Genomic DNA, 26,275 nt, shown 5'->3' with positions numbered 1-26,275 from the left:
TAATTTAATGCAATTGTTTTCATTTTGTGTCGGGTATCAGATTTTATCTTCCTACGAGTTTTGATAGCACTTTCTCCAAGAAGTCACTTCAAACTCATTAATCATCATCATCACAGTTCAGATCAGACCATGTTTCATCACTGCTGCTGCTTGTTCACAGAGGAGGAGGCGAGGTTCATCAAGAACCTGTCTAACGTGGAGGGAGCTGAGATGGACAGCGTGAAGCTGATATGCGAGGTGTCCAAACCCAGCGCTGACGTCACCTGGTACAAAGGAGACGAGGAGCTGCCAGAGGGCGGCCGCTACGACCAGATGGTGGACGGGAAGAGGAGGATCCTCCTCATCCAGAACCTGAAGATGGATGATGCTGGAGAGTACTACTGCAAGCTGAGTCCGAGCATCACAATCTCTGGAAACCTAACGATTAATGGTACGAAAGATTTAACCCGAACCCTGATCATCACTTGTGAAAGTAACCAAGTACATTTACTCAAGTACTGTGCTTTAGTACAACTTTTGAGGTACTTAACTGTAGTACAATTTGAGGTACTTGTACTTTACTGCAGTACAGTTTGAGGTACTTGTACTTTACTGTAGTACAGTTTGAGGTACTTGTACTTTACTGCAGTACAGTTTGAGGTACTAAACCTCTAATATAGCATAAACCTCATCTTTATAGATTTTACAAATGAGTTAGAAAGTGCTTTCCAACCCTCCTCTAATCTCTACTCCCTCCCTTCAGAACTGGCTGCTGAGTTCATCTCCAAGCCTCACAACCAGGAAGTGGTGGAGGGCGAAAAGGCAGAGTTTACCTGCTCCGTCTCCAAGGAAAACTACCAGGTCAGATGGATGAAAGATGAAAAGGAGCTGGAGGAGGGAGACAAGTACCAGATGATCAGTGACGGAAAGAGACGAACGCTGGTCATCAAGAACTGTGATCCTAAAGATGAGGGAGGATACGTGGTGATGATTGGCCCGAACGGAGCCAGTGTCAACCTCACTATTGGTAAGAGAAGCAGCTGATGAACTGATTCTAACACAACGCTAACCTAAAGAACATTTAGTCATTGTGAGTGGAGAACATCTGTACCAATCAAACCTGCCAAGAAAAGGAAAAATAAGATGACATGTTAGGAATGACAAATCATTCAGCAGTTCAGCATTCTGGCTCACAATCTCAGAATTAAAACTTACCATCTTTCTTTTCTTTTCTGTTTTATTTAAAGTAGCTTTTCAATCCATCATTAATTAATTTAATGCAATTGTTTTCATTTTGTGTCGGGTATCAGATTTTATCTTCCTACGAGTTTTGATAGCACTTTCTCCAAGAAGTCACTTCAAACTCATTAATCATCATCATCACAGTTCAGATCAGACCATGTTTCATCACTGCTGCTGCTTGTTCACAGAGGAGGAGGCGAGGTTCATCAAGAACCTGTCTAACGTGGAGGGAGCTGAGATGGACAGCGTGAAGCTGATATGCGAGGTGTCCAAACCCAGCGCTGACGTCACCTGGTACAAAGGAGACGAGGAGCTGCCAGAGGGCGGCCGCTACGACCAGATGGTGGACGGGAAGAGGAGGATCCTCCTCATCCAGAACCTGAAGATGGATGATGCTGGAGAGTACTACTGCAAGCTGAGTCCGAGCATCACAATCTCTGGAAACCTAACGATTAATGGTACGAAAGATTTAACCCGAACCCTGATCATCACTTGTGAAAGTAACCAAGTACATTTACTCAAGTACTGTGCTTTAGTACAACTTTTGAGGTACTTAACTGTAGTACAATTTGAGGTACTTGTACTTTACTGCAGTACAGTTTGAGGTACTTGTACTTTACTGTAGTACAGTTTGAGGTACTTGTACTTTACTGCAGTACAGTTTGAGGTACTAAACCTCTAATATAGCATAAACCTCATCTTTATAGATTTTACAAATGAGTTAGAAAGTGCTTTCCAACCCTCCTCTAATCTCTACTCCCTCCCTTCAGAACTGGCTGCTGAGTTCATCTCCAAGCCTCACAACCAGGAAGTGGGGGAGGGCGAAAAGGCAGAGTTCACCTGCTCCGTCTCCAAGGAAAACTACCAGGTCAGATGGATGAAAGACGACAAGGAGCTGGAGGAGGGAGACAAGTACCAGATGATCAGTGACGGAAAGAGACGAACGCTGGTCATCAGGAACTGTGATCCTAAAGATGAGGGAGGATACGTGGTGATGATTGGCCCGAACGGAGCCAGTGTCAACCTCACTATTGGTAAGAGAAGCAGCTGATGAACTGATTCTAACACAACGCTAACCTAAAGAACATTTAGTCATTGTGAGTGGAGAACATATGTACCAATCAAACCTGCCAAGAAAAGGAAAAATAAGATGACATGTTAGGAATGACAAATCATTCAGCAGTTCAGCATTCTGGCTCACAATCTCAGACTTATTACCTCAAAATTAAAACTTACCATCTTTCTTTTCTTTTCTGTTTTATTTAAAGTAGCTTTTCAATCCATCATTAATTAATTTAATGCAATTGTTTTCATTTTGTGTCGGGTATCAGATTTTATCTTCCTACGAATTTTGATAGCACTTTCTCCAAGAAGTCACTTCAAACTCATTAATCATCATCATCACAGCTCAGATCAGACCATGTTTCATCACTACTGCTGCTTGTTCACAGAGGAGGAGGCGAGGTTCATCAAGAACCTGTCTAACGTGGAGGGAGCTGAGATGGACAGCGTGAAGCTGATATGCGAGGTGTCCAAACCCAGCGCTGACGTCACCTGGTACAAAGGAGACGAGGAGCTGCCGGAGGGCGGCCGCTACGACCAGATGGTGGACGGGAAGAGGAGGATCCTCCTCATCCAGAACCTGAAGATGGATGATGCTGGAGAGTACTACTGCAAGCTGAGTCCGAGCATCACAACCTCTGGAAACCTAACGATTAATGGTACGAAAGATTTAACCCGAACCCTGATCATCACTTGTGAAAGTAACCAAGTACATTTACTCAAGTACTGTGCTTTAGTACAACTTTTGAGGTACTTAACTGTAGTACAATTTGAGGTACTTGTACTTTACTGCAGTACAGTTTGAGGTACTTGTACTTTACTGTAGTACAGTTAGAAGTACTTGTACTTTACTGCAGTACAGTTTGAGGTACTTGTACTTTACTGTAGTACAGTTAGAAGTACTTGTACTTTACTGCAGTACAGTTTGAGGTACTAAACCTCTAATATAGCATAAACCTCATATTTATAGATTTTACAAATGAGTTAGAAAGTGCTTTCCAGCCCTCCTCTAATCTCTACTCCCTCCCTTCAGAACTGGTTGCTGAGTTCATCTCCAAGCCTCACAACCAGGAAGTGGTGGAGGGCGAAAAGGCGGAGTTCACCTGCTCCGTCTCCAAGGAAAACTACCAGGTCAGATGGATGAAAGATGAAAAGGAGCTGGAGGAGGGAGACAAGTACCAGATGATCAGTGACGGAAAGAGACGAACGCTGGTCATCAAGGACTGTGATCCTAAAGATGAGGGAGGATACGTGGTGATGATTGGCCCGAACGAAGCCAGTGTCAACCTCACTGTTGGTAAGAGAAGCAGCTGATGAACTGATTCTAACACAACGCTAACCTAAAGAACATTTAGTCATTGTGAGTGGAGAACATCTGTACCAATCAAACCTGCCAAGAAAAGGAAAATAAGATGACATGTGAGGAATGACAAATCATTCAGCAGTTCAGCATTCTGGCTCACAATCTCAGAATTAAAACTTACCATCTTTCTTTTCTTTTCTGTTTTATTTAAAGTAGCTTTTCAATCCATCATTAATTAATTTAATGCAATTGTTTTCATTTTGTGTCGGGTATCAGATTTTATCTTCCTACGAATTTTGATAGCACTTTCTCCAAGAAGTCACTTCAAACTCATTAATCATCATCATCACAGTTCAGATCAGACCATGTTTCATCACTGCTGCTGCTTGTTCACAGAGGAGGAGGCGAGGTTCATCAAGAACCTGTCTAACGTGGAGGGAGCTGAGATGGACAGCGTGAAGCTGATATGCGAGGTGTCCAAACCCAGCGCTGACGTCACCTGGTACAAAGGAGACGAGGAGCTGCCGGAGGGCGGCCGCTACGACCAGATGGTGGACGGGAAGAGGAGGATCCTCCTCATCCAGAACCTGAAGATGGATGATGCTGGAGAGTACTACTGCAAGCTGAGTCCGAGCATCACAACCTCTGGAAACCTAACGATTAATGGTACGAAAGATTTAACCCGAACCCTGATCATCACTGTGAAAGTAACCAAGTACATTTACTCAAGTACTGTGCTTTAGTACAACTTTTGAGGTACTTGTACTTTACTGCAGTACAGTTTGAGGTACTTGTACTTTACTGCAGTACAGTTTGAGGTACTTGTACTTTACTGCAGTACAGTTTGAGGTACTAAACCTCTAATATAGCATAAACCTCATCTTTATAGATTTTACAAATGAGTTAGAAAGTGCTTTCCAACCCTCCTCTAATCTCTACTCCCTCCCTTCAGAACTGGCTGCTGAGTTCATCTCCAAGCCTCACAACCAGGAAGTGGTGGAGGGCGAAAAGGCAGAGTTTACCTGCTTCATCTCCAAGGAAAATTACCAGGTCAGATGGATGAAAGATGAAAAGGAGCTGGAGGAGGGAGACAAGTACCAGATGATCAGTGACGGAAAGAGACGAACGCTGGTCATCAAGAACTGTGATCCTAAAGATGAGGGAGGATACGTGGTGATGATTGGCCCGAACGGAGCCATTGTCAACCTCACTGTTGGTAAGAGAAGCAGCTGATGAACTGATTCTAACACAACGCTAACCTAAAGAACATTTAGTCATTGTGAGTGGAGAACATCTGTACCAATCAAACCTGCCAAGAAAAGGAAAAATAAGATGACATGTTAGGAATGACAAATCATTCAGCAGTTCAGCATTCTGGCTCACAATCTCAGACTTATTACCTCAAAATTAAAACTCATCAACTTTGGGGGTTTTTTGTTTAATTTGAAGAAGCTTTTCAATCCATTATTATTTAATTAAATGCAATTATGTTTGATCTTCCTTTTGTGTCTATCTACAGTTTTATCTATTGGTATGACTTTAGCTGATTTGGGAATACAGCAGTTTGTAGGGACTGATTACAGATGTGAGTCAGATGTTCTGCTATATATTCAATAATGTTTTTAACTGCAGACTTGTCAATACCATCACAGTCTTTGGATATGTTACTCTTGAGTATTTTTAGTCGATTTTCTTGTTTTGTTGTCAGTCCCCTTCATAAATATTGTTTGATGAACACTTGTTACTTCTTTGTCAGTGACATTAGTAAATAGTAGCACTGTGTGTTATTTTAGCTGGTATTGTAATTGAGACTACTGATACTGTACTCTGAGTTAATTAACTATGTGGTTGTATTGTGTTCTTGTGGGTTAAGCACATCAATATTAAAATCCCCACAAATCCCATTTTATTAATTATACTGTCTCTTGTAGTTTTTCCTCAAATATATCATTACAAGATCCAAGTTTTCTGTACACACAGCTTAGTAAAATACTTTTTGATTTCTCCATCTTTATTTCTACTGTAATGTTTTCCATATTATCCATAACAGACATATAACTGACAGATTTACATTTATTATTTTCATTGATGTGTAGTCCAACTTCCCCACCTTTGTATCTTGCTTATAACAACATCCTGACCATGTCTGTTTGTTTTTCACTGAGCCAAGTCTCAGATATTGCAATTACTGTGAATTTCTTGTACAGTTTTGTGAAACTGTTTGATCTTTGAGAAGTTTGAACCGAGGTCATGTACAGATCTACAATATCGGCAAAATGGGCAAGTTCCCAGGAACCCTTGAGCAGAACGGGGCCCTCAATGATGGGAGAAAGAAGTATGTCCAAGACCATGTAGTTACAAGGTTTCCACCCAACAGCAGCGTTATCCAATTGGAAAAAAATAAAAGTTGTTTGGGAGACATGAGCTTCAGTCGGCCCCTGGGTGCGGTAATGCAGTCTTGACTGAGGCTGCTGCTGTTAAACTGAAGTATTGAATTTGCTCTAGTTTAACATTTCTTTTCAATAGCTCTTCCGACCTTTTGGTGATGAGGACTTCCAATGTAAATAAATTACATTATAATGAATGCACATAATCCAAAGAGGTGTGACAGTCGTGACAGCCGAACAACATCCAGAGCCTGCAGCATCTCAGGGTTAATCTCATCAAAAGGCAGCACTTTGCCACTGAGGAGCTTTTTGACTACTTCAGAGACCTTTACCAGGGACGTGAGTAAGGCTTCTCCCGAGTCGTACAACTCTGCTTCCTCCATAGGGGGCATGTTGTTTAGGTTTATGAGATCGTCAGTGTGTTCCTTCCAACGCCCAACAACGTCCCCAGTTAAGGTCAGCAGTTCTCCCCCCGTTGAAAACAGTCGGGGCTTAGACCTGCTTCCCCTTCCTGACTCACCTGATAGTTTGCCAGAATTTCATTGAGGCCGACTGAAAGTCCTTCTCTGACATTTTTTTATTTTCAGGCATAAACAGGCATATATCATCCACTGTCGTGTTAGTAAGAGTATTAACACTTGAAAAATGTCCCTTCCTAAATTTGAACGGTGCGATTAAGTTGTGACTAACTATGGTCAGTTATTTAATACATCATGATTGAATATTATAACTGATTGACAGCCTTAATATTGATATGTTTGGGTTAGTTTAGTTATTCTGTGTAATTTAGCCTTTAATTGTATTTGTTTCTTTTACATACCTCATTTTTATATTTTGATTTAAATGCCAACTGGCTCCTGTAACATTTTAATTTCCCATTGAAATGAATAAAGCATCCATCCGTCCAGATGGTTCCTCAAGCAAACAAAACAACTCCAGGAAGTGACATTATTTATATAGTTTGGTTAATCAGTTGTTTTAGTTTTCAACACTATTCAACAAAATTTCTAAGTATTTTAATTTACTTTGTCTGAGAACAAATGAAGACAGTCTTATTACTGTATACACTGTGTATCATTTTATTAATTCTTTTATTTGTACTTTTCAAGCAAATATCACAAAGTGCAGAAAGAGGCATCATTAAAAACACAATCACACATTTAAAAGAGCAGCATTGAAGGCACTTTATTATAAAACCATCCACCAAATAAGTAACAGTAGAGTAAAAGCAAAGATAAGGTCCTTAAATGCTGAGTATATATAATGAAGTTCATTCTGTTGTGCTCATAAGTGGTGATACAAATATCTCCTGTTGTTCATTAAAGTTCCCTTAAACATCATTGTTTGGTTGCTGTTTCAGGAGTCAGGCTGGGTCATGTTCTCATCACATAAAATACGACTAATGTCAGCTGACACCATAATTAATTGCCATTCTCAGGCAGTTCAGTTTAAGAGGTTTACACACATAAAACAGGGATTATTATTGTAATTATCAGTGTAGTGTTTGTTTAATGAGAGACAAAGAATATTTTTTTTAATAAAAACAAAAGATATAGTGATTCTCCACAGCTAGTCTTCATATTCATATTGAGACCACAGTCCTGCTTTCTGATTGGCTGGCAGGTTTCTGTTTGAATCATATGTGGACACCTCAAATGTAGCTCTGATCAACAGTGTAAGGACTACTTTTTTAAATTACAGGTTACCATAGCAACAAGCTAACTATGGCTTAAAGTTAAACTACAGTTTGGATTGAACCTTCTCTCAGTCCAGAGGTAATAATAAGTGTCCTGAGTTCCCTGAATGCAGCACACAAACACAAAACAAGAGCAGCTTTTACCCAGATGAACTGAACCTCGGTAGTTAATGGAAAGAGAAACACCTGAAATGTCATCAATATCACCTCATCCTCATCCTTATCAAGATAACAAACCCCAAAAGCAGAGTAATCAAGATACGATAATCAAACCACTGAAACCAGTCCATCCAACCGTCCTTCTGGTACTTGTGATGTGAGGAATCCCTGAAAACACAGAAACACAGTCAGCACTCTGAGTTCAGGTTTCTTTCCAGCAAACACAAATAACTAAACATGGCAGGCTGTTCCACAGAAGAGGGAGAAACAGGCCTGACTTCAGCTTTAACCTGACTCTAACATTATCTGAGGTCTGTACTATGAAGCAGGATTTGAGGTTTTCAGTCCTATTATGGTGGTTCACGTCTTACCAGGTACATCACCATGGTAACTGATGCTGAGCAGCTGACCTGCTCCAGGTTAACTTCAGAGGATCACATCACAACCTGTCAACACCCCAACCATTAACCAATCAGATGACTGGAAATAAAGAGTCATCATTCCTCGAGTATCCTGCCCATTTAATATGTGGAAATTATTTCTAGTGATTCTTCTCCTTCTTTTGTTTGATCACAGGCTGTCGTTGACATTTCACTTTGTTGAATTAGTATTTTTTCAGTCACTAAAACAGAAGTTTTCCGCAGGTACTTGGTATCACTGTTTCATCTTTTATCATATGAAGTATTTCATTAGTGGTTCTGATGATGTTGCTCATAATTAACAACCTGCCTCTGTCACATGAACGTGCTCAAAACTGGAAAGCCCAGATGATGAGCTGGTTGATAAGCAGCTTCGTAGTTCTGGTTATCTGGACGGCCAATGTTAGACTGAGTGAAGTCAGTTAATGAAAATATGTTAAACTTGCTTCATAGTTCAGGCCTCAGGTGGTTCCACTGATCCCATTGATTGTTATGCCAGATGAATCTTGTTGACTGATCAGTCTCATGCTGCTGTTTTACGTCTGACATTAAGCTCGCTGTGGAAGGGCTCAGCCTGAAATGGCCATGCATTACATCATGTTTTTCAGCATAAATCATGGTGTGCAGACTTCTCATGTTGTTTCATGTATTAGTTTAAAATTTTTAGCACCTGATCATTTCAACTGATTGAAGAAATGGCGTGAGCTGTGAAAATAAACCCTAAGTTACAGTAAACTGCTGTTTTCCTTTCAGCTGACTACAAGATGATTCAGACAGCCTGTTTCTATAAGTGGAATAAGACTCCTGCTGTCCACATAGACAGCAACAGACTCTCTGTCTCCTTAAAATACAGACATGAACAATAAAAGAAAACAACCTAAAAAGTAAAAGAATAGAATTAAATGTTATTGCTCATTTCTGTTTATAATTTTTACATTTTCCCGATGAAGTCGTCTCCAAAGTCGATCATTCGTCTCAGAGCGCTGAGGATCAGAGAGTCCACATCATCCACGATGTCGATTTCTTCACTGTAGTTCTTCACAGGAAAGATGTAGTTCAGTGGGATACCGACTACTGCGCGGAAATCCTTCATCTACACATTAAAGAAACAACATTAATGAATGTGAAGTTGCAGTTTTTCTGTGCTGGAAGTATTTTGAGTGCAAAGCTTCAGGTTACATTTCTGTACTAATGTGAGGATCTGCTCCTCAGTCCTTCTTCTCCAGTCCACCAGAGACCTTCAACCTTCTCTTTCTGTTATGTGAAGACTGGACTGTGTTGGAGAAGGTTGATTTTATCTACTCCATCCATCCATCTTCTTTCAGCTTTATCCGGGGTTGGGTCGCGGGGGCAGGGAAACCCAGATTTCCCTCTCCCCAGCCACTTCGTCCAGCTCTTCCCGGGGGATCCCGAGGCGTTCCCAGGCCAGCCGAGAGACATAGTCTCTCCAGCATGTCCTGGGTCTTCCCCGGGGTTTCCTACCGGTGGGACGTGCCCTGAACACCTCACCAGGGAGGCGTCCGGGAGGCATCCTAACTAGATCCCCGAGCCACCTCATCTGGCTCCTCTCAACGTGGAGGAGCAGCGGGTCTACTCCGAGCTCCTCCCGGATGACCGAGCTTCTCACCCTATCTCTAAGGGAGAGCCCAGCCACCCTACGGTGGAAGCTCATTTCGGCCGCTTGTACCCGCGATCTCGTTCTTTCGGTCACTACCCAAAGCTCATGACCGTAGGTGAGGGTAGGAACGAAGATCGACTGGTAAATCGAGAGCTTTGCCTTTCGGCTGAGCTCTCTCTTCACCACGACGGATCTGTGCAGAGTCCGCATTACTTCAGACGCCACACCGATCCGCCGGTCGATCTCCCGCTCCATCCTTCCCTCACTCGTGAACAAGACCCAGAGGTACTTGAACTCCTCCACTTGGGGTAGGATCTCATCCCGACCCAGAGAGTGCACTCCACCCTTTTCCGGCTGAGGACCATGGACTTGGATTTGGAGGTGCTGATTCTCATCCCGGCCGCTTCACACTCAGCGGCGAACCGATCCAGTGAGAGTTGGAGGTCACGATCTGATGAAGCCAACAGGACCACATCATCTGCAAAAAGCAGTGACCCAATCCTGAGGTCACCAAACCGGACCCCCTCAACGCCCTGGCTGCGCCTAGAAATCCTGTCCATAAAGATTATGAACAGGATCGGTGACAAAGGGCAGCCCTGGCGGAGGTCAACCCTCACTAGAAACGAGTCTGACTTACTACCGGCTATGCGGACCAAGCTCTGACACTGGTCATACAGGGAACGGACGGCCCGTATCAGGGGGTCCCATACCCCGTACTTCCGGAGAACCCCCCACAGGACCGAGGGACACGGTCGAATGCCTTCTCCAAGTCCACAAAACACATGTGGACTGGTTGGGCAAACTCCCATGCACCCTCAAGGATCCTGCAGAGGATGTACAGCTGGTCCACAGTTCCATGACCCGGACGAAAACCACATTGCTCCTCCTGAATCCGAGGTTCGACTATCCGACGGACCCTCCTCTCCAGTACCCCCGAATAGACCTTACCAGGGAGGCTGAGGAGTGTGATCCCCCTATAGTTGGAACACACCCTCCGGTTCCCCTTCTTAAAAAGAGGGACCACCACCCCAGTCTGCCAATCCAGAGGCACTGTCCCAAATGTCCACGCGATGTTGCAGAGTCATGTCAACCATGACAGCCCCACAACATCCAGGGCCTTGAGGAACTCCGGGCGGATCTCATCCACCCCCGGCGACCTCAGCCCCAGAGATAGGAGAGCCCACACCCGGGTCCCCAGGCCCTGCTTCCTTACCGGAAGGTGTGTCGGTGGGATTGAGGAGGTCTTCAAAATATTTATTCCACTGATCCACGACTTCCCGAGTCGAGGCCAGCAGCACAACGTCTCCACCATACACCGTGTTGACGGTGCACTGCTTCCCCCTCCTGGTGGGTCCAGAACCTCTTCGAAGCCGTCCGGAAGTCGTTTCCCATGGCCTCACCGAACTCCTCCCATGTCCGTGTTTTTGCCTCAGCAACTGCCGCAGCTGCACTCCGCTTGGCCTGTCGGTACCTGCCTGCTGCCTCCGGAGTCCCACAGGCCAAAAAGGCCTTATAGGACTCCTTCTTCAGCTTGACGGCATCCCTCACCGCCGATGTCCACCAGTGGGTTTGGGTATTGCCGCCAAGACAGGCTCTGACCACCTTGCGGCCATAGCAACGGTTGGCCGCCCCGACAATGGAGGCACGGAACATGGCCCACTCGCACTCAATGTCCCCCACCTCCCCCGGTACACGGTCAAAGTTCTCCCGGAGGTGGGAGTTGAAACTCTCTCTGACAGGAGACTCTGCCAGACGTTCCCAGCAGACCCTCACAATACGTTTGGGCCTGGTGACCCGCGTCCGGGCAGGGGAAACAAAGGACCATATTTGTCACTCATCATTAGGGTCTTGTGAGCTACGCTTTGTCTGGTCCCTCCCCCCGGACCTGTTTGCCTTGGGTGAACCCTACCAGGGGCATAAAGCCCCCAACAACTGAGCTCCCGGGGTCATTGGGACACGCAAACCCCTCCACCACAATAAGGTAGTAGCTCATGGAGGGGAGGTTGATTTTAGTCATCTTTAAAAGACCATAAGGCATTTTATTATTTAAGTTGCCTTTATTAGTCAGCCTGTCTTTGTTTTCATTGTGGTCTGTACTCTAACAGCTTATACACTCAGTTATTAAGAGGGATTTTTGGTTTTCTGTTTATTAGATTAGAGAGGTTGTAGTGTTGCTTGTGTATTTAAGTTATATTCATGTGTATTCTGTGGTGCTTCTATGCATGTCTGTTTATGATGAAAAGGATTATGTTTCAGGGTTTTTGGTGCTCCTCTCCAGCCTGTTTTCCTCTCTGCTCTTCTACACACCTGCTCTGCATCGAGCCTCGTTACCTCTGTGTTCTTCCCACCTGCGCCTCATCTCCTCGTTGGTTCAGTTAGTTTAAGTCCACATTTCAATTCAGTCTTTGTCGAGTCATCTGCTCAGTTTCTTTGTCACTTTTTCTTTTGATGTGAAATAAATAGTTCTGCTTTTGATCCTGTCTCCTATGTTTCTTTCAGCACTCCTTGTGTCAACAAGCTCACATTTTTCTTCAGGTGCTTGCTCTTATAAACGTTCCTCAGATCCTTTTCAGTTTCCTCACAGGCCTCGTCGATGTGTGTGATCATTGCCATCTGAGGAATCCCTGCAGAAACAGAAACACTCAGCTCAGCAGTCCGGCATCATTTAGTTTCATTTTACTTTCTCTACATTCATGTTTGTCTTTGTACATTTTAAACCTCCACATGCATGGTCTCCTTTGTTAAAGCACAAACTCAGCCATAAGTCTTGTTTATTATTTTGTAAATTAAATGATAAAACTTGCAGGAACCTAAATGATGAGAAAAATGATAGATGATGATAAGTGTACATGTTTTAGTGATAATCATAAACTGTTTCTACAGAACAGGTTATGGTTGGAAAACAATGTAGTTTGATTATTCATAGACACATGCAGCAGGGAATTAAAATGTAATTCATGTTAAGTTGAAAAGTATGTAAGCCTGTAAGTCACTGAAAATATTAACATCTAATCTTTTTTGTGAGACAAAGTCAGTTTGAAGTAACAGCTAAACAATCTATTTGTAGGAAAGGAAAGTTTCCATTTTCTATTATGTTAGACTGCTGCAAGTAAAACAGCAGCTGTCCTTCATCCTTTTATCTTCACTTCTATTCCCAATAAAATGATGAATATGTTTATATTTAAAATGTTAGTCATAAAGGCCTTTATGGCCCTAATAACATTTACTGATTATATTTAGTCCTGACCTTTATATTATGGACTGGATCAAACAGACAACTTACTCATAAAGTAACTTATGTACTCTGGACCTCATGGTTTAATGCTGGAGACCAGGAGTTGAGATCAAGTTAACCTGAATAAAACCAGATCAGTGGCCACAAACACACTTTCAGTAAACTGTTCTCACCCAGGTCCCTGGCTGCCTCTCTGATGAGCCTCATCTTCTCTAAAACTTTAACCTCTACTGCGTTAGCAGAGAGGATGCAAACCAGAACGTGGACTTGATCGTCTGGAGAGGGGGACGGTTTGTAGTCTGGATCGCCCGCTGACAGTGGAGACACTGGGTTGAACTGGAAAACGATGTAGAACCGAAATGAATGACACATTAATATCAAGGATTGAACATTAATCATGAACATTGGACTAACTGTAAAACAGAGCAATGGGAAACTGAGCTCAATACTGAGCTTTCAGATCAGAGTGTGTATGTGTGACCCTAATAATGAGATTTATTTTTTACGAGATTTAAACATAGACTGGAATATGTTGCACTTCGCACTGAAAGAGGAGCTGCAGGTTATAACCAATGCATGTAACTTTGTACAAATGATAGCTAAACCAACAATACTGTGCATAAAGAAAGATTGGTCCAAAAGTGCAAAATGTACCGATCATGTATTTACAAATTATTTATTTATGTTCAAAGGCAATATCAGTAGCAGTGGGGTGTAGTGATCATTATTTAGTGGCGCTTGTAACAAAGAAAAAGGTTCAATTTAAATACAATGTTCAAAATATATGTTGGGAATATGTCGTGTTGTTTGTGTTAACTTGGTCAAATCTCAGCTTGTATGTGAACAGTTTGCTGCAGCAGTGAGGAGAGGAAAGGTGGTTAATGTCTGATAAGGTCTATCTGACGCAGATGTTGTATTTAGAATGATGGGAACCAGCTGCTAACACACTGATCTTCGTGGTCCAGGCTCCTGATCACAGTAGATGGTTTTCATTGAATAATGTAATAGTTGTACCTTGTAACCCTCCTTCACATGTCCCATCATGGCCAGTTTTATGTCTTCAGCTCGGACGCCTCGTCCCGTCCCCTCCTCCAGACCCATGATGTCATTGAAGACTAACTGGTAGAAGCTGTCTGAGGTTCCTCTTCTGATATCATGAGTTTGATACTGAAATACAGAGAAACATACATGGGATCAATAAGTATCTTATTTTCAAGGTTAATTTAATGAAATGACTGAATCAATGAAACTAAGTAATTTTAATAAATTCATACAAATGTATTAATATTCATCAGCCTCCATTGCTTTAAAGTTTCATCAAATTGATATTAAATGCTTAAAATGTTTATAGTTATAAAAACAAAATAAAGTAATAAAAACCTTGATTGAGGATAACTTACTGTTGTGGTGAAACTATGGTCAGAGGTGGTAGAACTGGCAGCAGCAGGCTGAGTTATTCTGCCTCGGACCGAGGAGCTGACAGAGTTGATGAAGCTGGACTTTCCGGATCCGACCGGCCCGAACAGCAGAACTCTGAGGTGTTTGATTCTCTTGTTTAAAGGTGTGTAATTCTGCACATACTGCAGATCACTCTCTTTGTCTCTGTCAACAAAATGACATTTGATTTCAGATAAAAAAAATAAATATATATATAAAATCAATACATCAACTATTATATAATAACAATAACTAGAAATTTCTGAATAAAACTGGTGTGTTTACTGTTTGCAGGATCAGCTGCTGACAGATTTACGACAAGATGTTCACTTTTATAAACTCAAACAAATGTTGAGTTTTGCTTCTTTCAGTTTTCTGATTAAAATATTAAAATAAACTTTAAATGAGATTTATAGTTTCATGTTGGATCTTTTCCCTGCAGCTGATTAAATACCTATGTAAGAAATAACCTCTATAATGAATTTCTACAAAATAGATGTTTTGGAGCCACCTGGTGGATTTATAGCGCAACTGCATCGATAGTGTTCCTCTCTGCGCACCAAACGTGCCTCAGCAAAGAAAAATACTTTGAACTGGAGGTAGGTACACGTAAGCAATTCTACATTTAATGTTTCTATGTTAAATTTGTTTTTGTAACAGCCAGTAGCATGCATTTTGACTATAAACAGAATGTGCAGGAATAGTAACGTTATCTACGTAATGGTGCTTTAATTAATATGTTGATGCTAATGCTAATTGCTGGCCTGCTCTCTGATTGCTTTCTAGTTATTATTTTAGATTGTAATCTTTTCACTCTTTGATACACAGATCTGACTGCTGGCAGTTGCATGACACACTGGTGATGGTGACTGTGTGTTGATGTTTTTGTACCAGGTAGGCTTTTGGTGTTCGTCATGGACTAATAGTATTCCATATCCCATTTGTTGCCCATTGTAGATTCTCACAAGTTCAATATATGGTCAACAGTGTAAAAATGTCCTGAATGTCAGCATTCCCAGAGCACTGTTGTCCCCATTACCACTTCTTGAGGTTCCATTTGAGTGGACTGGCATGGACCTCATTGGGCCTTTTCACCAGAGCACATGCAGTTATCATTTTGTGTTAGTGTTGGTGGAATATACAGCATGATATCCTGAAGCAGTGCCGCTGTGTACCATCTCAGTTAAGAGTGTTGCGCAGGCCTGTTTCAGGTCATGTCCTGAATCAGGGTCCCGAAAGAAACTCTGACTGACCAGGGCACCTCGTTCATGTCACATACACTCAGGGAACTGTACGGATTACTGGATATCAAGTCTATTCAGACCAGTGTGAATCAGCCCCAGACTGATGGTCTGGTGGAGTGGCTCAATAAGACTTTGAAATCCATGATCTTTAGGTTTGTGCACGAGGACAATCGTAACTGGGATAGGTGACTAGATCCTCTGTTGTTTGCAGCTTCTCTGAAGCTGTTTATGCTGCTGCTGCTCACTAAAACTACAAACATGTTAGTCACTGTCCATCCTTTGTGTTAAACAGCAGAGACATAAACTCACCCCCAAGACATTTTTCTCCATGGTTCACTCAGAACTGAAGAGGAAACAAATATGTTCATTAACATCATGTTTCATTCTGTGTGAATAAAGATCAGAATTCAGAAACAGAGTTTAATGTCTTACGTGGAAAAGGCTCCGGCTCGGGTTCTACAAAGACAAACATTTAGGAAACATGAGAACATGTAAATAAGTAAGGGAGGACATACTGTACTATGACGTACAGTCCAAGCGTCCTTGGGTATGTGAAAGGCGCTATACAAATCACACCTATTACTATTATTATTACTAAGTAGTAGAATATTATTCAATTATTATTATAATTGAATAATTGTAATAACGGTGTATTCATCTTTGCAACCCTAGATTTAAGCAAAGTTGCCTAATTTACATATTTTACATATTGAGAGAATATCTTTCTATTACTATTATATTTAATACATTTCAATTTTGTCATCTTCCTTTGAATTGTAATGTTGATCATTTAGGAAGAAAAGTTCAGTGGGGATGTACACATTTATGTTATGTACTGTAGTTTGTGTCTGAGTGTAATCAGATAATCTTGACCTCAGTCTGGATGTAACAGTATAGTCACAATATGATCACCTCCATCAGATTATCTGCATTTGAGATATGAGATGTTCTGTGTGGCTGCCTTTCACAAAACCTTCAGCATCTCCATGTCAGGGCCTAGTAGTTTTGTAATGTTATTTTGGTAGATTTAGTTTTGTGTCTGGTCTACTTCCTGTTTTATTTGTGTGTGTGTGTGTTTTCCCTTGTCTTGTCTAGCTTCTTCCCCTCCTGTTGATTGCCTCCCTTCCCCTAATGTGATCCACCTGTGCCTCGTTAACTCCCAGTGTATATATGTGCTGCCCTTTCCATTCCCTTCTGTTCCAGATCGGCTTGTCAGATTTCAGTCAGTGTTCCAGCAGCTGTTTCTCAGTGTTTGTTCATAGTGTTATTGACCAGTTTTGTTATTTCACATTCTGAGCTTTTGCCCAGTGTTTTGTACCTTTGCCCTGTGAATTGGATTTTATGTTATTTTGGACTGATTAAACAGCTTGAGAACTCTTCATCTTTGTGTCCCTGTCTCTGCATTCTGAGTCTACCTGGTCTGTGCCTGATACTCCAGACAGAACAGACAGTGTTAAAGTTTCTTTTTGATACAGTTACACAGCTTTTTATTACAGTTCTTTAGTATTGATTATCTGCTGAGGCAGAGTTCGCTCTGATACTTATATTTGCATAGCAACAGAAGACATTCAATGTTTATTCCATGTGTATGTGTAGCTACTAAATTTATCACATTTTACTTTTCAAGAGTTACTTAATCCAAAACCTGAAGGTCCTGGATGAAAACCATTGATTGATCTGATGTGAATTACAGTTAAAGTGAACACTGCGACTCCTGATCCTCTAGAGCAGGCCTGGCCAATATGTTGATCACAGTCCACCAGTCAATTACAAAGCCTACGTTGGTAGATCATCCCTGTGGTACCTGCCATTTGATCAATGTGTGACTTGATTGACACTTTCAACAATGTAAAACGAGTAAATTAAAAATCAACAGTCTAGTCTAGTGAAAGAGGGGAGGTGAAGGGAGCATCAAGGTGAGAGAGCATGGAGCGTCTGAGGCATGAAAATGAGCCGCTGAACATGAGACGCTGCCAGCTGAAGTAACAAACAGTAATATAGTAATTGTACTTACGCTTGATACTGCTCTTCTTCAGGTTCTAAAACACAAAACCAGAAGAAGTGACGTGCATAGTTATTAGGTATTTTAAACATCATTTTCATGTATAAAAATCTATGTAGCTCATTCTGATGGAAGCATATAGACGACAGAAGAACTGAGGGAGCACAGAACTCATTTGAGCACTGTTCAGTCAAACGTTAACATATGAGAGCACCAACACAGACTTATAAATAAGTAAAAGATTATATGATAAGTTTTAAAACCAAGAGATTCACAGTCACACAAAAGATGAAAATGAAGCAAACGAATAAACATTCAAATCAAAGACCGCGAAGATTGAAAGAATAAGAACCAATCAGGTGAGAAAGCTTAAATTAAATATCTGAGAATTAAAAGGTGTTGAGAATAAACTTAAAACACTCAGCAGATTGATGTAAGAACACTGCTGAGTCTGTGTTAGTAAATCATGCAGCAGAGACTCACATTCAGAAATCTATTTGTTCACAAAGCTTTGATTTAGAGCCAAGATCAGAACTTCTGTGTCTGAGGCATCAAAATACACATCATCAGCAGAGCAACGGAACCAGGATTCATCCATGAGTGGACACAAAGTGTCAACAAAAAGTCTTTTTCACATTTTCTCTACATGTTAGAAAGTTTCAGAGTGAGATTAACTTGACAGTTCAGCAGTAAGACGTCTGAATTTTAGTGGCTTTTCTTCATTCAATCCTTCTGTATTAATGTAAGTTTGACTTCATCACACAGACTTTGAGGACGTTAATTATCTGGATGATGATTCAGACGGTCCGTCTCACTGTGGTTCAGTCCTGCTGCTCCTGCCTGTTCAGATTTTCTCTGGAAGGATTTTAACTTGGCTCAAACACTGAGGCAGCAGTAATAACATTACCAACAAATTAACCCAGCAGTGAGTTACAACACACAAAAACAGAAGCATCAACATGCTTAAATAGTTTTTGCTCTTAGCATAGTGGACAGGACCACAGCTCCCACAGCTCCCAGTAGAGTTTCAGTGTTCAGGACTGAGGACAGTGAAGCATTATGTTCACTCACCTGTGAGTCGGCTCCAGCATCACCTGTGGATGGGAACAGGTGAGGTGAGTTAATGACAGAGGAGGAAAAAGTATTCAGATACTTTACTGTAGTAAAAGTACAAATACAGAAATCTAAAAATACTTCATTACTACACAATGCTGTAAAACTGATCTTAAGTATAAACATATATAAACAGAATATGTATACACAGATATTTAAGTGAAGTAAAAGTCATTCAAATTGTACCTAAAGGATAGTTTGATGTTTTTAAAAGTCTGTCTTTATTTAACACTGATGTCTCTACACTGAATCTGAAGATATTCTCTCTGAATCACACAACACTGTAAAATATAAAGCCCTCCATCCAAAGTTCAGCTGAAGATAATATGAAGTTTAATAGAAGACAAAACTTTGAGTGTACCTGTAGGCCAGAGAAGATGAGCAGCAATACCAACAACAACAACAACAGCACCACCAAAAATTAGCCCCATTATTTAGTATTTGTCGTTATTGGAGTCTATCTCCTGCTGATCTCGTCCTCCAGACTCAGACTTGCTCCCTTCTTGGTTTTCTTATATATTGTTCAGTCTGTTTTTATCTGCTGTGGTGTGAAAGAAACAAGCGGTGAGAGAAATGGAGGGGTCCTGCTGTCAAACTGGACATAAATCCAGAGTTTGCAGCTTTAGTCTGTAATGTGAGAAAAAAGCTAGTTCAAGAAATAAATATACACACGAATACAAGAATCTATCCCCTCAATGTGATACGACTCATTTGTTGAGTCCAGATTAAACAGGATGAATGGTTTGATTAAATCTGAACATGGTTAATATTGATAAGGCTGGAAGCTCCTCTGAATCGCTCCTTTTCATACCAAAATGTTTCATCTGGATTCAGTCCTGTGAGAATAATGTGATGTGGCTTCACATTGGAGTCAGACCATGGATGTCATTAGGCCAATTTTGGGGGGGCTTAAGCTTCCCTAAAATGTTCTAAAGCCCCCCTAAACCATTCAGGGTTTCCCACAGCACTTTCCAACACACGCCTGCCGCTTTAACTAACATCTTCAAAAAATGTACAGCGATGTATATTAATGTTCAACCAACGTCTGCAGCGGTGCTTCATGCAGGAAGACTGCTCAAACCCGAGCAATCTAATTCAATCCAATGAAACAGCTCTAAATTGTAGGTTGCAGATGACTGTAGTTCAGAGAATAAAACTACTAATTACTATATAATATAGTTCAGAGAATAAAACTACTAATTACTATATAATATAGTTCAGAGAATACCTTTAATTGAAGGAAAGTGACAGAATGCCTGACGCTTTGCATTGTGACCGATGAGCTTTTGCCTCTGTTCACAAAATGCTAAAAGATATCAGTCAGAACATTTCTCTGTCTAGCAGTTAATGTTGATACATATCATTGCACAAGTAAATCCGGGACCTTTTCTATAGTGGGTAGGTGTAATACCTATACCACACTACTGATGTGTGTTCGTCAAATTTCACTCTGCCATCTCTTAGCAGCTGGTTCTGGTATACTGTGAGCGTGGCACATCGCTCATAGAGCTCTGTATATCTCAAAGATTTTATTGTTGTGTAAGAATTACTTTGGGTCTAAGCCCCCCTGAACATAAAATCCTAGTGACTTCCCTGAGTCAGACTCAGAGCCACGGAGGCATTTATCTCAGTGCTGCAGCACCACCTGCAGGTGATACTTCATATGTGCATGTGGCCTCTAAATTCAGCTTACTGAAACATATGGAAGCAAGTCTGTATGTTTTATATGTTGTCTTGTGAAGTTGTACAATTTCAGAAAATAAAAGATTCTGGTCCTTAATATTCAAAGACTATGTTCAAGTTTTTCTATTTCAATGAGCTCGATTTAGATCCTGTAATATACAAGATCGATCTATTTTCCATTTCTGCAGAAAATGATTATTTTTTCCAGAGTCACAAGCTCAGAGATCATATGGAAGGATGAGAGGAGGAGCATCCTCACATCATCATCAGCATTAAGAGACTGATTCTTCCTCATATTGTTTTCAGGGACATTTCCAAGCAGACATGGAATTGGATTTTCTGACACTTGTTGACCTATTACTGTATTGATGTTTGTGCATCACCCACCAGAATAACTTAACTTTGTTGCATTACCACAAACAGTGCAGCCTAATTTTACATCTTTAATTTAGACTTGAGTTTAGACTTGAATATCATTAATGAATATTCAGCACCATAATTTTGTATTTGAATTTGAGAACCTTAAAATAAGTAAATATATACTGTAAATTAACTTTCTAATGTTCACAATAATAAAGTAACTACAGGGAATTTCTCAAAATGAAATTCAGACCAAATGAATCCAGAAATATTTCAGTGCAGTAAATTCAGTCGTATTTAAACTTCAATATTTAGTCTTCAGTAGTGATTCAACTTAGTACATTTAAAAATGTTTGTTTTCAGTTGCTGATATAATTCAGATTATTACAGCAAAGATTAGCTTCCATAGAATCACACCTGCATGAATTAACTTCCAGTTCATATTTATTATGAAAATGTATTATGAAATCTCCAAAAACAGTGAAATATGTGATAAATGAATCAGATGATATGTGACACACACTTTGTCTCCTGTGTGCAGATTTATACACACTGAACATCACTGGGTTAAAGTTTGATCCAGTTTGGGATCAGGTTAACTTTATCACTCAGTCACTGTGAGCCAGTGTTTCACACAACAAGCTTTAGCTCCAAACTGTCACAGATTGATTGTTTCTGCTACCAAACCATGTGCAGATGACATTCACAAGATACACAAGTTATTACCAATCAATAACAGACTGAGACATGTCGGTTTATAAAGAGCAGAGCAGATTAGAACAAGCTTTAGTTCCCATCTCCAAACTAAAGTCCTAAAAGTTAAAGAAGCTGTAAAACTGCTGGTCATGTGACCTCATTAACATAAAACCTTCATTAAGCACAGATAGCATGGAGAGCTAACATGCTAACATGCTAACATCATACAGCACATGAAATAAATAAACTGAGGAGAGAAATGTTTACCTGCAGCTTTCAGTCTCTCTGCTGGTCTTCTTCTTCTTCTGCTGCAAACACGAAGCTTCAGACCGCGTGACTTACAGGAACACCATGCTGTGCGTGCGTGTGCTTTATGGGAGTACTTTGGTGTACTGTGTGTACTTTGTACTGTGAATTGGACAGGTGTTCCTGTGTGGACAGAAAGGTGGAGAGTGAAAGTGAAAGTAACAGCTGAGAGTCAGGAACTTGTTGGCTTCACTGTGCTACAGAACCAAGTAATACAAGACTGTTCATGTGTGGCATGAAACAAGATGCTAATCTAACATGGAATAAATACAAACACTGCAAATTAAAGTGAACTGATGCAGCTTTTAGTATGAAAGAGAAAAGTGTCTTTTTACTGTTATTTCATTTTACTAACGATACAAAACTTTCTCTGAGTAGGCCAGGCATCAGTAAGCCCATATCTTTGGCCTGAGTGAGTGCTGGTTGAAAGGGTTAACAGGCGTTTGGTAAAGTGGATCTGACAGGGGCCCTAAACATTTATTAGAACATTATTATTTTATTTTTAAATAACCTTTTCCTCCTTAAAAGACACTAAAATAATATGTTATATACACTGCAGTCATTAAAAATCTCAATGGTACATACGCTACCCTGGACAGAGCAGGCATTCCCAACCTAGAAAAGAAATATCAATCAACCTTTATTTATATAGCATCAAATCACCTAAATGCACTTTACACATACAGCAGGTCTAGACCGTACTCTTTAATATCTCTCATTTCATGTAATAGAAAATGAATCATACTGCTAAAGATTCAAACTTTGACATGAACCTAATACCACTTGGCCCAAGTCTGACACGGTCATGTTCTCCTGCTGGAGTTGGAGACATTTCAGCAGCTGTTCATTTAGCTGGTGGTTCCTGTGTTCAGTGATGTTGTGCATGAGGAGGATGTGTGATGAAGGGCCTACGTATAGATGCTGTTTTTACCCAGACCAACAAAAAGCTGATCTGTATCCAGATCCCTGAATTACAGACACGTTACCTCCTTCATGCACAGAGGAAACACTCCTGCTGTCTGTGTGCATTTAATCTGAAGACACATCCTCATAACTTCACAGTCAAAGTATAAAAAACATTAGTGAAAACCAGTCTAACCAGTCAGTGTCAGAGGAGCCACACATCAGATGTAGTTATACTATTTGTCCACTAGGTGGAGCTAACTGACTGTCTAACAGCCCTCAACAGACCATGGGACTGGAACAGATGTTTGTCAGAAACTCTCAGGTTTGTATGAGCTGCCAATCTACGGGCAAGGACAGAAAATGCTTCCTTAACAAAGTGAAGTCAGTAATAACACACACGTGCTGCTGGAGGAGGATTAAAGTGTTGGCTGCTCTGTGTGTGAAGTGTCGTTATGATTTAACAGTATATAAATAACATTTACTTGACTTGATGTAAGATCTCTTAATCAGTGGTGAGTATGTTTCTCTCATTCTGCCAACGTGATAAATATGATGATGAGAAACACTTGTAGTATGTTTGAATGTCCAGCAGGATGTTTGATCCGGCTGATTATACAGCGAACGGTCAGCTGAGCAGCTTGAGCCCAACACTGCGTAGCATTCATAGCTGAGGATGAACGCAGGAAACAGCCGTCATGTGCACACAAACACAGTTAAAAGCATCTCCAGCCTTTGGTTTATGGTCATCAGCTGTGAGGGAAGTATTTGGGAAGGCCTGGGTTCGGACTGACTTCCTCGGGTGGCCGGAGCTGGGGGGCCCTGCGTACATCCCGGGCTCTCTGGTTGGGTCCTGCTCATCTTACCAATATAAATATAAATAATAAATAAACGCAACCATTTGATTGCGGTTATTATTGTTATATTATGTGTGTATACGTGTTGTTGTTTTTTTGTTTAAAAAAGAATGTTTTTTTTCTTAGGGTATATGTATGTGTGTGTGTGTATATATGTATACTCTTTATATTACTATTATATTTCGACATATTTTATATGACATTGCGTGTGTATATATCTTTTTTTTTTAAATTAAATTAAAAAAAATTTTATTTTTTGTATGTATTTATTTATTTATTTCTAATTTATTTTCTTCTTCCATGCTTTATTCTGGTCTTATTTCTGTGCTTTCTCTCTCCACAAAGGACTTACTGTTTGTTTGGGTCCTTGTTGTTCTCCCCGCTGTCCTGTGCTGTGTTTTATGGTCTGTTTGTATGTTTTGTTGGTGAACGCTTGTATTGCACTATAACATTTAATTCAAAAAAATTAAAACATTTTTTAAATGAGGGAAGTATTTGTAAAAGCATGGCAGACATTAAAAGCAGAGTTGTTTGATTTTAACAGCAGGAATCAGAGCATCACAACACCTGCACTGTTAAAGTTCATGTGAATGTTTAGACTTTAGGTTTCATATTATTCATATTAGACTAAAGCAGTGTTGCTGCTCACCAACCTGAGACTGACAGCAACATGGTGAACTGCTCCTTTAGTCAGTTTCACTAAACTTACAGCTGATGAGACGTATGATGACTCACCATCAACATTTGACCCATAAACATTAACTTTTCTATGATTCTATTCTAATTTTTTTTTTACATAAACTAAGATTTTTGATCACAAATCTGAATTCACTTTATAAATTCTTATTTATGTGTTGTCAGTGTGTGTGTGTGTGTGTGTGTGTGTGTGTGTGTGTGTGTGTGTGTGTGTGTGTGTGTGTGTGTGTGTGTGTGTGTGTGTGTGTGTGTGTGTGTGTGTGTGTGTGTGTGTGTGTTGCTTGTGTTTCTTTTTAGCTGCTGTCATGCCCTTTTTTAAATTGCTCCTCAGGGACAAATAAAGTGATTTGAATTTAATTGATTTTTCCCATCAGAAGAATTCTTGTACATATGAAGCAGGAAGAAAACCTCCACTACATGTTCCTCATGTTCCTCTATCTCTCTCTCTCTCTCTCTGTCTCTCTCTCCCTCTCTCTCCTCTCCTCTCCTCTCCTCACTAGGTAAACTTTAAACATCATCATCTGGTGATGCATCCAACCCGTTATTGACACAACAAACAAATGTTTGGTCAGTCAGTCAAATACAGAAGTTCAGTAAAGCTTGGAGGAGTTAATGATGGTTTTATTGGTTTACTGGCTGTAGTAGTAGTAGGCTGTAGCAGTCTCATTACATTATAAGATAAGATAAGACTTTATTGTCAGACAGCAGCAGCTCCATTGTAATCACAGACATGCAACACCAATACACAACAACACAAGAACCATCTCCTGACATCCTGATCACATTCTTCATACCTGTTATAATTATAATATCATCATAGTTCACGCTTTGTCTTTCTTGGTCTGACCAGATATTACACGTCTGTCCTGCAGAGGAATCACTGCTGAACCTGATCATGTAATAAAATGCATTTCCCAATAATATAACAATCTCTGTACCGATGATGTAATACATTATTATATTATTGGGTTCACTTTATTTTTGCAGAACCTGATAATGTAATAAAAAGTTATTAGTTTTTTCTTTCTGACATTATTGGGAAATGATCACATGATCAGATTCTACAATCGCTCCTCTGATTCTCCTCATTTAGTTTCTTTTATTTCATTAAAGCGTTTTTGACAGAAGGTTTGAAGGATGTTTTATTGATGTAAAGATGTTAAAGCTCCTAGAGGCTAATTAGTGATGTTATAATGGAATATACTAATAAACAATACTGGCATGACTTGACTTTAACAGCCATCAAAGGGAAATGCTTTATTTTACTCTTCATTTTAAAATTTTATATATAAATAGTAATTTGCAGGTTTTTAAGGTACAATTTTAGGAGAATATAGAGAAAGGACGGTTTAATCTGGTCCAAATTATAAGAAGAAGTTTATTAGTTAGATCAGTGAGGATTTACTGAGCTTCCTGTCAGTTAAAGGATTGTTAAGAGTCTAATTTATTAAAAATATTTGCAAATAAACATCTTCGTCTAAAAGCAATGAGCAGAACATACGGACTAAAACAACTTTTCACTTTATTATAATTTGGACCAAATTGCTCAACACTTTATACATCGTGCTACAATTTCTGTAAAATACCTGAAAATTACTCCGAATATTTCCAGGAAACTTGTATGAAATTTAATTAATTGATAAAAGTAGATAAATATTTTATAGGTTTGTGTCATTTTTAAATGTGTTAAACTAAACTGTCTAAAGTTCATCATGGAGACCTGCTGCTAGTAATGTGTCATATGTTTAATTAAAGTCATAAATCTTCTCCTGAATATGAAACACAGATGTTTGATTCTAATCACATATCAGTGTTTATTAATCAGCTTTTATTATAAATAATGAACTGATAAATAAAGACGTTTTTAAGTTTAAATCA

The 26,275-nt window shown here is 40.2% G+C and overlaps 2 protein-coding genes across 3 annotated transcripts; one reads left to right on the top strand and one right to left on the bottom strand.

Moving 5' to 3' along the window:
* The first annotated feature begins 129 nt into the window (after positions 1-129).
* Positions 130-4,819, top strand: LOC133992675 (titin-like). Its single transcript, XM_062431360.1, has 8 exons — positions 130-430; positions 743-1,006; positions 1,410-1,679; positions 1,992-2,255; positions 2,673-2,942; positions 3,317-3,580; positions 3,983-4,252; positions 4,539-4,819. The coding sequence occupies exons 1-8, from the start codon at positions 130-132 to the stop codon at positions 4,817-4,819; spliced, it is 2,184 nt and encodes a 727-aa protein (XP_062287344.1).
* Positions 4,820-7,128: 2,309 nt separating this feature from the next.
* LOC133993036 (interferon-induced protein 44-like) lies at positions 7,129-22,002 on the bottom strand. Of its 2 annotated transcripts, none has more exons than XM_062431875.1 (12): positions 21,903-22,002; positions 19,258-19,437; positions 18,855-18,877; positions 17,796-17,820; positions 16,214-16,237; positions 16,091-16,124; positions 14,501-14,702; positions 14,115-14,267; positions 13,274-13,436; positions 12,389-12,489; positions 9,183-9,340; positions 7,129-7,996 (listed from the first exon to the last, which is right to left on the bottom strand). In XM_062431875.1, exons 2-12 carry the CDS (start codon positions 19,325-19,327, stop codon positions 7,873-7,875), a joined length of 1,077 nt encoding a protein of 358 aa, XP_062287859.1. In that variant the 5' UTR covers positions 19,328-19,437; positions 21,903-22,002; the 3' UTR covers positions 7,129-7,872. The 2 variants fall into 2 exon arrangements, with proteins under 2 accessions (XP_062287859.1, XP_062287860.1); XM_062431876.1 differs by having other exon boundaries at positions 19,258-19,434; positions 21,903-21,967.
* Positions 22,003-26,275: the final 4,273 nt, after the last annotated feature.

This window comes from Scomber scombrus, chromosome 13 (assembly GCF_963691925.1).
Source record: "Scomber scombrus chromosome 13, fScoSco1.1, whole genome shotgun sequence".
Classification (NCBI taxonomy): Eukaryota; Metazoa; Chordata; class Actinopteri; order Scombriformes; family Scombridae; genus Scomber; species Scomber scombrus.
The sequence above is the reverse complement of the archived record's forward strand: the minus strand, read 5'-3'. Positions and strand labels throughout refer to the sequence as shown.

Excerpts from the sequence above, each read along its gene's own strand:
- LOC133992675 (XM_062431360.1), top strand. The coding sequence starts at position 130 with ATGTTTCATCACTGCTGCTGCTTGTTCACAGAGGAGGAGGCGAGGTTC. Across the intron at positions 2,256-2,672 it reads CAGTGTCAACCTCACTATTG|AGGAGGAGGCGAGGTTCATC; the intron begins GTAAGAGAAGCA and ends GCTTGTTCACAG. Across the intron at positions 3,581-3,982 it reads CAGTGTCAACCTCACTGTTG|AGGAGGAGGCGAGGTTCATC; the intron begins GTAAGAGAAGCA and ends GCTTGTTCACAG.
- LOC133993036 (XM_062431875.1), bottom strand. The coding sequence starts at position 19,327 with ATGGGGCTAATTTTTGGTGGTGCTGTTGTTGTTGTTGTTGGTATTGCT. Across the intron at positions 14,703-16,090 it reads TGGAGAAAAATGTCTTGGGG|AGACAAAGAGAGTGATCTGC; the intron begins GTGAGTTTATGT and ends TTTTGTTGACAG. Across the intron at positions 12,490-13,273 it reads AGAGGCAGCCAGGGACCTGG|GGATTCCTCAGATGGCAATG; the intron begins GTGAGAACAGTT and ends CTGTTTCTGCAG.